The 13,001-nt window shown below is 49.0% G+C and overlaps 5 protein-coding genes across 5 annotated transcripts; 2 read left to right on the top strand and 3 right to left on the bottom strand.

The window, feature by feature from the left end:
* Window positions 1-159: 159 nt before the first annotated feature.
* On the bottom strand, window positions 160-1,395 carry ATNIH1004_000204 (SDR family NAD(P)-dependent oxidoreductase; the record flags this gene model as incomplete). The annotated part of the gene is made up of 4 exons (XM_033564927.1): window positions 160-616; window positions 686-1,016; window positions 1,130-1,161; window positions 1,271-1,395. The coding sequence occupies 4 exons, from the start codon at window positions 1,393-1,395 to the stop codon at window positions 160-162; spliced, it is 945 nt and encodes a 314-aa protein (XP_033430684.1).
* Window positions 1,396-2,702: 1,307 nt separating this feature from the next.
* ATNIH1004_000203 (TBC domain-containing protein) lies at window positions 2,703-6,005 on the top strand (the record flags this gene model as incomplete). The annotated part of the gene is made up of 1 exon (XM_033564926.1): window positions 2,703-6,005. The coding sequence occupies one exon, from the start codon at window positions 2,703-2,705 to the stop codon at window positions 6,003-6,005; it is 3,303 nt and encodes a 1,100-aa protein (XP_033430683.1).
* Window positions 6,006-6,935: 930 nt separating this feature from the next.
* ATNIH1004_000202 (Zn(II)2Cys6 transcription factor) lies at window positions 6,936-8,654 on the bottom strand (the record flags this gene model as incomplete). Its single annotated transcript, XM_033564925.1, has 1 exon — window positions 6,936-8,654. One exon carries the CDS (start codon window positions 8,652-8,654, stop codon window positions 6,936-6,938), a length of 1,719 nt encoding a protein of 572 aa, XP_033430682.1.
* Window positions 8,655-10,253: 1,599 nt separating this feature from the next.
* On the top strand, window positions 10,254-10,463 carry ATNIH1004_000201 (dolichyl-diphosphooligosaccharide--protein glycosyltransferase subunit 4; the record flags this gene model as incomplete). Its single annotated transcript, XM_033564924.1, has 2 exons — window positions 10,254-10,422; window positions 10,456-10,463. 2 exons carry the CDS (start codon window positions 10,254-10,256, stop codon window positions 10,461-10,463), a joined length of 177 nt encoding a protein of 58 aa, XP_033430681.1.
* A 426-nt stretch (window positions 10,464-10,889) lies between these two features.
* Window positions 10,890-12,804, bottom strand: ATNIH1004_000200 (putative C2H2 finger domain protein; the record flags this gene model as incomplete). The annotated part of the gene is made up of 2 exons (XM_033564923.1): window positions 10,890-11,185; window positions 11,301-12,804. 2 exons carry the CDS (start codon window positions 12,802-12,804, stop codon window positions 10,890-10,892), a joined length of 1,800 nt encoding a protein of 599 aa, XP_033430680.1.
* Window positions 12,805-13,001: the final 197 nt, after the last annotated feature.

Here is a 13,001-nt window from a genome sequence, read left to right as displayed (position 1 = left end):
TTGAAAGCTGCTGCCAAATTGTAAGCTGTTTAAATTGGATATCAGCTCTATCGTAGTGCATAATTCTGCACGTGGATTGGATTAAATGTTGTTATTTTTCATTTCCATTGTATATGTAAGATGACCGACCAAATACTAACAACTACCTATCTCATGTGATCAGGCCAATTTGCCCGGCACGAACGGGTGTCCCGCACTCAGTCCGCCGCAAACAGCCCACGCCTGTCCATTGACATAGCTACTCTCATCACTTCCCAGGAAGAGGGCGACCCGGGCCACCTCATCCGCCACAGCTCCCCGCTGCATAGGGTTCAGCTGTCCGATCTTGCGTTGCGTCCCTCGCTGACGGGCGACGTCGAACATGGCCTGGGTCATGCCCGTCTCGATCAGGCCAGGACATATAGCATTGACGCGGATCGCAGTGCCAGTCAATTGATAGGCGCACGTTTGAGCAATAGACACAACGGCTGCTTTCGAAGCTGAATAGTCGGTGGAGCCTGCGTTAGAACGCAAACCGGCTACCGACGCCGTGCAGATTATCGAACCGGACGGATACTTCTTAGAATCTGATGTATGCTTCATAGCGGGGGCAGCATGTTTCACAGCCAGGAAAACCCTATTCAATATGAGTACTTAATTGCCCAGCCATATGAAAGAAGTTGGGGGGAGGGGAGGGGGTTGATACCCAAGAGTATTCGTTTTCAAGGTCTTCATAAAATCATCTTCCGTTATATCTGTGAAAAGCTTTGGCTGTCCGACAATTCCCGCATTGGCAAAGAAAATATCCAGCCTATTATATTTCTGAATGGCGTCGTCAACGACAGCCTTGACTGCAGCTTCGTCCGCAGCGTCGAATTGACGGCAGTGGGCTTCTACGTCCGGGTAGAGAGACTCGATCTCACGCTTATGCGTGGCTAAGTATGAGTCGGCATAGTCGCAGATGTAGATAGCCTTTGCGCCGTTTTGAGCGTACAGGTGGGCGCTGGCCCGGCCAATTCCGTTAGGGGAGTTGGCGCCTAATCCCTGTTAACAATACTGTTTCGCCATCGCAGAAGATTAGGGTAGTCAAATTGATAGATCACATCTGGAAAGATGAAGGGTCACTGGGTGGGGGGTGTGACTATCTTACCAGTCACAATCACAATTTTGTCTTTGACACGACTAGTACAGATTAGTATAGCCGAACATTTATCGGATATGGGACTACAGCGGATAGACAATAGATAGGAATGAAGAATATGTACGGAGGAAACTAGTGATCAGTACTTACGGCCCCACCGAGTCACCCGCGACCTGTCGAATCTTAGGAATCTCTTCAAAGGTGCCCGCATCAGGAATCCCTTCCACCAGCTGCTTGCTAATGGCCTCAAGGCGGTGTTTAGCTGCTCCGGACATTGTGCAAAGACGCTGACAGTAAGATCTGGGCTATGATATCAAGGTAACGAATAATGGCAGTACCTGTGATGTAACGTAATAAGAGATTAGTTTCCAGTTGCGAGGAAGGATTATAACTAAACACGCAGCATGATGCTGCCTCCGCTGTTTCTTCGAAGCTCGGCTCCTTTTTGTGGAGAACCGAGGTTGTTGTCAGGTGATACATTGGGGGCCTTGGTATTCAGGCTGCAATTTCGATTAGTATAAGGAGACTTGTGCAAGTTCGCTGCTGGTGACGATCCTTCAGATGGTTCTGGGCATTGCCAAGTGGTGAATATTGGGATGTTTAATGTGGTTGGTTCGATGGCAGCCCAATGTGGCCTTTAGGCATCAGTATACAGTTCATCAGTCAGGGGGGATATCTGCATTTCTGAACACATTTTCAGAATAAATAATGTTTAAATATCTAGAACTGAGAATTGACAGTAATTATGGCCTTGTAAAAATTGCGCAAGGCCGATAACCATTGATTTGTTGGAACACGTACAGAGGATGCGCTGGCACAGGGGATCAGCAAGCCTCCGTGTTTATTTAGGCCTGATGTGAGAAAGGCATCTTGGCTAATTTATCCATGTTTCCAGTACTCGGTGGTTGCAAGGGAAGGATATCCTTGTCGATTCTAGAACCATCTAATGTATACTCATCCCTAGTAATTACTGGGAAGAGTCTGCAATCTCATGCAGGGAAATATATCTTATCTTCAGTAGAGGGGAAGGAGCGCTACAAGTTTGCGACCATATTGGCCCTATACATCACCAATGATGGAGCTATTCAGCCTACAACTGAAGTAATGACGATCATCATCACCATAGGTAGTAGCGGACTGTACATCAAGACGTGGTCGACAACTACTGACATCATGCACAGGGCAATCACGTGCTGATCACCTGCGCGCCACACGTCATGGGCCGCCCTGAATTGTAAAATCCAATCCATCCTGTTCCCCTCTCTCCCGGCGCGTTTTTTTTCACGGCTCTTTTTTTTTTTTTTTTTTTTGACTCGAGTTGTCCCTTGAGTAGCATCCGATCTTCCAGTTTCTGTTGCTGTCGGTCCTGGTGGGACTGTTGGTTCTCGTATCTACTGTGAAACCTCCATTACGCCATCCACACAGAAGAAACGAGGCTTGTTAACCCGACCATTCCGTGAAGCTTTTCAGCGGTCTTCCAACTTTATCGCCTCCTGTGCGAGACAACTCCTGATCCAGCAAGCCTTCATGAAGTCCGCGATCGTCAAGTCCTCCGTCCGGCCTGTTCACCGCCCTGCGAGCCATGGCGGAGTACGATATCCGACATCCCTCGCGTCGGTCCTCTTCTCGGACGTCCTCGTCTTCGCGGCATAGCCAGAGGGCTAAGACTGTGCGTACGATGTCTCAGAAACGTGTTTCCGCCTCGTCCAACACCACTACCGACCTGACATCGTTCCCGTCGCTATCCCCTGATCGTTCGCCGGAAGGTTTTCAGGGTCACCCTGCGTTGAACAACGCCCTGTCGAACGCGTTGTTAGATGGCGATAATGGAGATACCACCAGAGACTCGAGTCGTGATCGGAGAGCAGCCCTGGCGAAGCTTACTGGCAGTTTCCCGCAAACCTCTAATCGTGCAGCGTTGTTTGGTGACTCGGTCCCAGTGCGCGACGTTCCGGGCGCGTTACACTTGGCGGACGACCCGCATATCGAGCGACTAATTGCGAGCACGGGGGCAGTCAAGCTGGTTAGACAATTTGCTCGCGACTTGGCTCAACGGGATGCCGAGATCTCGGCATTGCGTCAACGTGCCGATACGAGGGAGAGGGAGCTGAAGAGAATGCTACGTGAGGGCTCGGTTTCGAATCAAGACATTGAGCGTCGGCTTTACGCGCTTGAGAATTCCCCGAATAGGGCGGACCAAGACCTGGACGATGATGGTAACATGGAGCAAGCAGCCAATCATTCCCCTGGTGTCCATGGGCTAATGCAGCAAGCCTTGGCCGACGAAGTAGGGTCCCATAATGGTGACGAGGCTTTGGATTCTGCTCCTCCGGCACAAGCCACCATTCGTCCCCAGCAGCGTTTAGAGAGCGACGCTAGGTCCGGCACTTCAAGCACTGATTCTGGAACTAATCAAAAGAGACAGAGTTCTCGTAGCTGGCAAGATTATATCTTTGGTAGCACCGCAGGCAGCCGAAAAACAAGTCGTGCAAGCAGCATCATGAGTGAAGTTGGGGAAGTTGAGGGGGAAACTCGACGGCAACAGAATATGAGCAACCCTTCAACTCGTCGCAAGGCTCTTGACGAACAGCTCTTCCAGCCACCTGACGGACAGTCTGCACTCGTGGTGGGGGATGGGAAACGCTCTCTGGGTGCAATATCGAACGGCGATGACAGTAGTATTCATTCCCGCAAGTCTTCCAAGTCTATCGCGTCTTGGACAGTTAAGTTGTTTGCAGGAAATCCCCAGGCCTGGAAGGATGGAAATGACACAGACAGTACTCGCTCTACAGCCTCGTCAAATGCTCGGGGGAGAAGCAAGGTAGACCCGTCAACACTCCCGGCGAGTTCAAAAGGAGGCTTGTCGGCTGTGGCGGCATTGAAACGAATCAATAGCAATGCTAGCATACATGGTGCCCCTGGCCGATTCTCAAATGGGCTAGGTGGTATGCCCAGGTCGAATCAGGCTGGTCGGAGGAATGCAGCCACAAGCGCTTCGAATGGGTCAGGCGCTGAGAGTGCTGATAAGAACGCAACTAATCTCGGCCCTGTTGAGATGGATGCTATCCTTCCGATAGAGTCACGACCTCCGACTCTTTCTCACATGTACAACAACTACCAGCCGGGAGAGCTTCTCACCGATCGATTCGGCTTCATTTACGACCAACGTCGAAAGAAAAGACAGAGGGAGGCCAGCGTACTGAAGAACACTGGCAACCAGTTAAGCATGGCAGAAACTCTTAACAGCTTCCGAAGTGATAATTCCGACGGCGAAGGTGCCGATGATGATGAGATCCAGAATCCAATGCACTCTGCTTCGGAGTCCAGGCGTTCCCCCATTTCAGTTTCTCCCGAAGACCCAGAGGCTGGAGGTGTTGCCATCTGGGGATGGCAGGATTACCTGAGAATTGCCACAGGACCGGCCGAATTATTGTCACACACACCCTCTGCTGGCCCAATTGTATCGTTGACCACCGCCGGAGAAACTCCATCTCGTAACTCCGGAGTAAGTCTCGATAAACGCAGCTCTCTTTCTGTTAGCCAAATTACCGAGCCATCGGCATCTACGTCTACGGTTGTTGCGGATCGTCCCGAATTTGCTGGTGTATCCAGCGATGAGCCGATAGTTGCAACGATAAATGCGACGACAAAGGAGAACGAGCCTGTCAAACTGCTCCTTGAACAACTGACAGAACTCCATGACTCCCTGCAGCGGGACAGAACAGTCAGATGGAATGAATTCCTCCGCAAAGTGCGCGCAGAGCGTAGAAAAGAAGGAGAGGCGGCGGCGGCGGCAGCCGCCGCCTCTGATCGTCAATTGCAATCTGTTAACATGCCGGAGGCGTCTCTCACCGATGGCGAAGTGGTGGGCATAGCAGGATTGGGGAACAAGGGCAAGGTTGGTCGTGCAAAGTGGCGCGAGTTCCGGTCTCTTGTCCTCGGTGGAATCCCCGTTGCTCTCCGAGCTAAGATTTGGTCTGAATGCAGTGGCGCAACTTCTATGCGGGTACCTGGCTACTATGACGATCTGGTGAGGGGAACAGGTGGATGCGATCCCGATGCGTCGGTTGTGGCACAAATTGATATGGATATCAACCGGACGCTGACCGATAACGTGTTCTTCCGGAAGGGCCCAGGTGTTACCAAACTCAAGGAAGTTCTTGTTGCATACTCCCGACGTAACCCGGAAGTTGGATACTGTCAAGGCATGAATCTCATTGCGGCGTCCTTACTTCTGATCACACCTACCGCTGAAGATGCCTTCTGGATTTTGACGTCCATGATTGAGATCATTTTACCAGAGCACTATTATGACCATGGCCTCCTAGCTTCTCGAGCCGATCAAGTCGTGCTGCGCCAATATATCTCTCAAGTCTTGCCCAAGTTGGCCATGCACCTGGATACCCTGGGGGTTGAACTGGAAGCGTTAACGTTTCAATGGTTTTTATCCGTATTCACCGACTGTCTGTCCGCAGAGGCACTATACCGTGTCTGGGATGTCGTTCTCTGTCTCAATGTCACCAGTGTAGTGAACAACTCTACCTCCAATCCTCCAGCTCGAGACACCAACGACGCCAACCTTTCCACCGCGAACGATCTGGCCTCGGGCAGTGGTGGTGGCAGCACATTCCTTTTCCAAGTTGCTCTTGCACTCCTCAAACTCAACGAGCAGCAACTTCTCTCAACTTGCTCCACCCCCGCAGAGCTATACACATACATCAACCACCAGATGACCAATCACGCAATTAGCATCGACGGACTCATTCAAGCCAGCGAGGCACTGCGGAACGTGGTCCGTCGCGAGGATGTAGTAGCTCGGAGAGCGGAAGCATTACGAGAAATGCAAGAATTTGGAGGTTATCAATCAAATGCGGACACCAAATGATCATCTCCTTTTTCTTTCTCTCTTTTTCTTAAAAAAAAAAAAAAAAAAAAGAAAAGCAAAACTTTCTATGACTCAATGTTGAAATGCATGATACGCGCTCACTGGTCGGGTTTTTGTTCTTATGTCATGTCATGTCATGTCTATGATACCATATCGTCTGTCTGTCTGTCCTTATATCCTTTTTATCTATAGATCGGATCGGGGTTTTGGGGTGGGGATCTATACTGTTCTCGTTATATCAAATAACCATGCAACGATGTTTATTCCTTCCTTCCTTTTTTTTTTTTTTTTACCATTTTCTTTGTCATTTCCTCTAATACATCTCTTATATACTCATATACCATGTGACTGCATGACTTCCTAGCTGCTAGGATTTATAAAATGAGTTTGACTGAAATTGAGATACCCGGTTGGCGTGGTCCTTTACTTTGATTAGCGAATATGAAGAATATGATTTTCTTTTTTTTACTTTTCCTTTTAATCTCAACAATACATGCTTCCATATGCAATCTCGGTTGTGGTCATGTTTGTACGTCAAGTGAATCGTTGATATAACAGGTCCAATTATCTCGCATTCAATCATGATATTATATAGGAATCAATAAGCTCCAACCTATGTATACGAGGAAGTAATCTGTGTTTTCAGACCCCCCCCTTTTTTTCTTTTTCTTTTTTTTTTTTTTTGCCCTGGCCCTTACATTCTCTTGACCCTTTGCGGGGGTGAATGAATTCAGTATGTTGGCTTCGTGTTGGCTTCTCCTTAACTCGATCGACAGAGTGTTAGACAATAGGGTATCAATAAGGTCGTCAGATATCAACGCTGAAGAAATTAAATGTCGAAGATCAATACCACAGACTCATCCATGTCCAGATTAAGTGAATAGTCAATACCATTGGTCTTTCTCCCCCCCTGGTGCATGGACTGGTTTGCTACATCCAGAATCGACCATTGTCCAAGACAGCCGTAAGGTCGATTTGATCAAGTGTGGGACGTAGTCCGAGATCCATGACATCACGCGCCACAGCCTTGATCTGGCGCATAATTGTCTGGGAAATGGCCCAGGTACGGGCTAGCGACTTGAATACGCCTATGGTCAGAGTGAGTCGATCCCGACTGGGATCGGGCATCTGTCCGGCTTTAACGGAGCAGGCAGCCAGCTGCACGATTGAGCTCATGACTAGGGCACAGATGAAAAATGGAGTGTGCTTCACGACGGGCATCCGGATGGATGCTAGCGATGAGATCTCGCTGGAGGCTTTGACAGCCTTCATAGCATGGGCATGGTGCGAGAATGCGGGAATACTGCAGGGCCCGTGATGGCCACAGATGACTTCGGCAGCCACTGCAGGCGATGATAGCAGATCGGAGCGCGGGAAGTGGAGGTAGATGGCTGCGCCATTGACGATCATCGTCGCCTGGAACATCATCTCATCCACTGAGCCGTCTGGACGTAATAATTCGGCTTTGGATTCTGGGAGGTGGTGGAACCAGCTGGTGATCCGCGCGTCAATGGCCTCGACGTGATCTTGCTGGCCCTCGACCATGTCCTGAATAGCTACAACACGTCCGAGAATGCGGACAGCTTCCACTCGATAAGTGAACGACGAGAAGTCTCGCTCCTCGTCCGCGAACACCCGGTCATCGAACTGCGCAATTGTTGGAGGGACAGGCGGGGCCAACCCATCCTGGTAGATCCTCTCCTCGCAGGGAAGCGGCACCTCAGGTGGCACTAAGCTAGTGCGGAAGGTTTGTTGGACACCAAGTGCGGTTAGCATGCCTTCGATAATGAACAACTCCCACCAGGTACGCCTCAGACTCTCCTCTCGCACTGCATCTCCTTCACCCATTCTGGTAGCGTAGGACTCAGTGTGCAATCCCAGATCAAAGGCCAAGTTAACGGCCATGGCGAGACATTCTCCCGCCTCTGACCGTTCATTGCGTGAATGGAGCACGATAGCCAATAGTACGAGTGCCTGCAGCTTTTCTACAGTGCCTTCTTGTTCCATGGCGGACGATTTCACGGTCGGTCGGTATGGCTCACTGGAAGCGGCTGGGGTAAAGTGAGATCCGATGAACTTGATAACATGTTCAAGGAAGGGAGGGACGTAAGACCGGTATAAAAGACGATGTGGTGGTAGAATTGGATGCGATGGATGGAAGTAGGTGTAATAAATATCGATGAGGTAGCCATCCCCAGGAATGATGGAGGACGAAGAATCAGGTGTTAGAGGATCATTGTTAAATCGGGCCTGTTGCGAAGAGCCGGAGGTGTCCGTCAAACCGGGACTTCCCGAATATCCAGACGACAGGGTTGAGGGAGGAGGTATATATTGTAAGTTGGCCGGGAGGCTCCAGTCAGTTGGAACATTGACCAGCCCAACAGATTGGGGATCAAAGGAAGTCGACAGGTCTGCGGCTAACTGATCGGGAGAAGATGGATTGGCTCGGCGCTTCTTCGAGGGGCCTTTGTAACCTCGGCGCGAAGGGGTGTATTGGCATTCAGAGCCCGTGGCCGCGCAGCGCCCACAGACGGGAGTTTTCCCATCACACTTAAGGTGCTTGTGTCGGCAGAGAAGGCACGCCAAAAGTGAAGGCCCTGAAGCTTTAGAGACGGCTGGGTTTTGGGGGGGAATGAATGGCTCGTTCATTTTGATCAACTCCCAGAGATGATTATCGCTTCAATTCAGTACAGGCCACACATATATCATACAGATGGAGTGAAACACAAAAGTAAAATGGAAGAGAAAAAAAAAAAAAAAATTAAAGGAAACCACCCAGTGCAGATAAATAGGTAGTTGATTGGGATGATGCGTGGGCCAGGCGGGCGGGGGTAAAGGCGGGTTCACCACGGGCCACACGAAAGAAAAGAGTCTAAGGAGTGGAAGACCACAGACGACCCAAAAAGACCAAAGGAGAGACGGATGATGCTGGAAAAAGGAAGGAAAAGGAGATCGTGAAGAGAAGAAAGAACCAATCCAGGTAGATCCGAAAGGTAAAGCAGGAAAAAGAATGGTTTGCCTGTCGGGCCGTTGCAGGCCTGTATTATTAGGTGTCGGTACGGGTCCGTACCCCACCCACAGGATTAGCTCAGCAGACAGTTAGGGTCTCCCAACAGGAGGTTAATGCATTGATTTGGCCTCATGAACGGACAGGAACTGGGTCTTAGTTGCCGATCGTCATCACCGATGGAGACATTTCTACAAACTATATTTTGGGTAGTGTGTAATCACTAGGAGTTAGGTAGTCTGTCAAAACTTGTCAGTTGAAGGGAAACACTTGGTGGAATCTGTTATGGCCCCACCTCAGTCCTTCAGTTGGTCCAAGTGGAGACGACAAGAGATCGCTTCATTCTGTTATCTAAGCTATGATGCATGAAGTAGTTGGCTATAGGCATTCTCGATTAGAAGAACTAAAGATACCGAGTGATATTGGAAGAATAAGTATTTCAATGTGGTATGGGGTCGCTCTCAGGAAGTTCTATGGGATATCCAGCAGGGGTTGAATGGAGGATAACAAGGAGAAGAAGGGGACAGGAAGTGCATTTTCGAGTAATTGGCTACTTACAGTTACACAGACTGTAAGTACGTGGGTATCTCGGCTATCACAACGGTAATGCATATTCAAAGAAAGATATATTAGTGTAGTAGGCTGTTTTGGGGGTGTTAAGCATGCCTCTAGGTATCTGTAGATTACCTGATTCTATCACGAGAGTGCAGATAACACAGAAAAACAAAACAAAAATAATTAAACTGAACTAAAAAGTAAATATATAAAAGCCAACTTCGGAGATAGTTAACAGAAGAGAACCAAATCAGTTTATACAAACAAACTGTTGGTGGCCAGAACGTGGCACCGACGTTGGTGCCATTCCTCAGGTGTCGACATGCATACCTTAGGTGTCACTTTGGTTGATCGAGATCGCTGGCGCTTAACACTAACCACTCCTCCTCGCTCTTAGGATAGGCACTCCATTCTCGTTCCTGCACTACCACAACCAACTGAAATAGGTAACTAAGCACCCTGAACTCTCATCCATCTACATTACATATATACGCAAGAGCCCCATCCAAGATTTGTTGCCCGATGCTGTTTCAACTACTGACCTACGACGTGGCTTCTCCAACTCGTAGTCCCTACCTAGGGTTCGTTGCGACCGATCCTCCGTCCTATCCTAATAATATAACCGACGTCGGCCGATTTCTCGCATTCTTGGTCCATCCAACCTCATCTCCATTTTCCACGTCATCATGATCTCCGACGACGACCTCCACCGTCTCGCCGTGTTCCTCGGTTGCTGCGCCATGATGATGATCGTCCTTTATCATTTCCTCGAAGTAAACGCGAAAGATGACATCCCCGATCAGAAAAGTGCGATCAAGAAGTCTACGAGTGGTTCTGGAACTCTCGCTCCGACTGGTTCGTCTTCGGCAGAGGGCGTATCGGGGAAAGACACATAGATGGGTTTCTTTCGATTTGTTTTTAAGCTCAGTCTGGTTTTAGGTTCACCTACTGCTGTTGTACTTTATATTGTCATTGTTAGTGTGCGCAATTGAAGGAACAAATAACCTGAAGATACTAGCTATGGATCTCCGTGCCATTTGGATTGGAGAGGCTTGATAGAATGGATCGCAAGCGGGTGTATGATATTTGGATGATAGTTCATTAAGGACAGTTTAAAATGATTTAAGGCCCTCATTAAGACGGAAAGTAGTGACAGCTGGACGGGAATATACTACAGAAGGGAATGGAAAAGAAAGACAGCTAAAATCAACTGACTGCCCCTAACGCCATTTCTTTGGGCCGACACCGATCCAATACCATGTAAGCAAGACTGCGAAGCCAATGCATCACGGCAGACGAAATTAGGTACTACGCATAGCTTCCTAGGACTCGGATATCACCTCATAGACGTCCTTCTGCCGACTTATTCTCTCATTGCGTGCCGGCGTGGCCAGTTGACATCCACCCGGATCCAAACCAACACCAATCTGTTCCTTGAGCCTCTGTACTGCTTTCAAGATTTCCCGCGCTTTCTCATATTGGGTGTGGTTTCCATGGACCCGATTGAATGCGCGAATCGAGCTGTAACTGGCTGGAAAGATAAGCGAATCTTCGCTCTGGGGTTGTTTGGACTCCGAAAGGGTCGCGAAGCATGGACATTGGCTGGTACTACCGCCTCCTGTATCACTCATAGATCCAAATCATCAATAACAATCTTTCTTTGGAACAAGGGGAACAAGAAAAAGAAAGCAAAGTAATGCAATCAAAAAGCAACTATCTAAATGCTTTCTCACCCGGTTCAGGCACTCTTGGTCCATCGCCCAATTTCCATGCGATAGGCTCGACATGTTCTTTCTTAACGTGTTTGTAAAGACTTGCAGCGGGCATATTCTCCGACAACGAGCAGTCTTTCCACAAACATGTAATGTTGAAAGAAACATGAACCTTGTAAATGTGCTTCTTGAGCATATCGAGGTTGTGCAGCTCGGCCTGGCAATCTTTCCAATAACATGTGTAAACTGGATAGGAAATAGGCGGCGCAGAGATGGCCACCTCAACCTTTGAATTTGCAGGAGGCCGTCCAGGTGGTCTTCCAGGCGGCCTTTTCCCCAACATTTTCATTGATGGTATTTGTACCCTTGGGGTCGCTACTTTCCGCTGCGGTTGAGGTTGCGTTTGAGGTTGCGTTTGAGGTTGCGATTGAGGTTGCAATTGAGGCTGCGACTGGGGCTTCGATTGAGACGGCGGTTGAGACTGCGGATGGGGTTGTAGTTGGGGCTGCGGTGGTGGAACTAGAAGTGGCTGTTGTGTTGGCGTAGATTGCTGTTGAATTTGCTGCGGCTCCGGAGTCACAGGCACGCTCAGTGGCTGTTGCCGTGGCGTGGAGTTGTTGACAGGCAGGTATGGTAAAGGAGCAGGAGATGACGGGACCGCCGCCCTGAACCCCGACGCAAACGCGCGTGTTTGGACAGAGTCACGTGCTTTCGGATCTGAAGCTTGATCTACCAAATCCCAGCGAAAGGTTTCCAAGTCAGAGGAAATATCGAGGTGTGGGAAAACGTTGCGCAGACGGAACAGATGATGGTTAAGTGCCTTTTCGGTCGGGTGGCGCCCTGCCGCGATTAACACATCCCTCGCAATCGTCTTTGGGTTATAGGTGAATTTCTCTGCAGCATTTGATTCCTCTATAAGACTTGCGATATCCAAGCGGTTTTCAAGATATCCCTTATCTAAGGTATCTCGAAGGGTGAAACTGTTCAATGGCCGATTTCCAAGACGCGATACACCTGCTTCTATGGGAAATTGCTTGGAGACGCCTTGTGGTGTAAAATTGAGGACTGAAGAGTTTCCAGACGCGGGTAACATGCTCTGCTGTACTGGCGCTTGAGTCTCTATGCAACGTCTTTTGGAATCGTGGGTATCATCGAGTCTTTGAATCGGTGCGGGAATAGTTTTTGAGGTGTTTGAACCGATCCGAATGGGGTTTTGAGATTGGCCGGTTTGCAATGTCGCTGAAGGTTTCGGAGGCAGCACAGAAGAGGTTGTTAGGTGACTCTGTACCTGAGATGGAAGATCTGATGCTACTGGAGGATTTCGCATGATGCTGCTCGGGCTCACGAAATTGTGAGGCGGAGCGTACGGGGAGTTGTATTGAATGAAGTGAGGCTGTGATTGAAAGTAAGGTGAAGGATATCCTTGGGAAATCGAAGTCGTTGGGCTTTTATATTCCTGAGCATTGTAATAGGGATCAGGGGGCAGGTAGCCACCAAACCAATAGTGATCAGATTCATTGGCCATGCTTGTCTGCCAACAAGTATATGCACTATGCTATGTCCAGGTTGAGCTAGCCATTGATTGTAATGTAGTATGCATATTTAAAGTTGTTGAACAAAAAGAGAAACTGCACGAGTAATATGATATTATCATATACCTAAGAATGTAAGCTTATCAAGTCATGTGTTCCTTATAAACTGTAAGCATCTAGATGATGCTAT

This window comes from Aspergillus tanneri, assembly GCF_003426965.1.
Source record: "Aspergillus tanneri strain NIH1004 chromosome Unknown AapTan_2_pilon_pilon_pilon, whole genome shotgun sequence".
NCBI lineage: Eukaryota > Fungi > Ascomycota > Eurotiomycetes > Eurotiales > Aspergillaceae > Aspergillus > Aspergillus tanneri.
The sequence above is the reverse complement of the archived record's forward strand: the minus strand, read 5'-3'. Positions and strand labels throughout refer to the sequence as shown.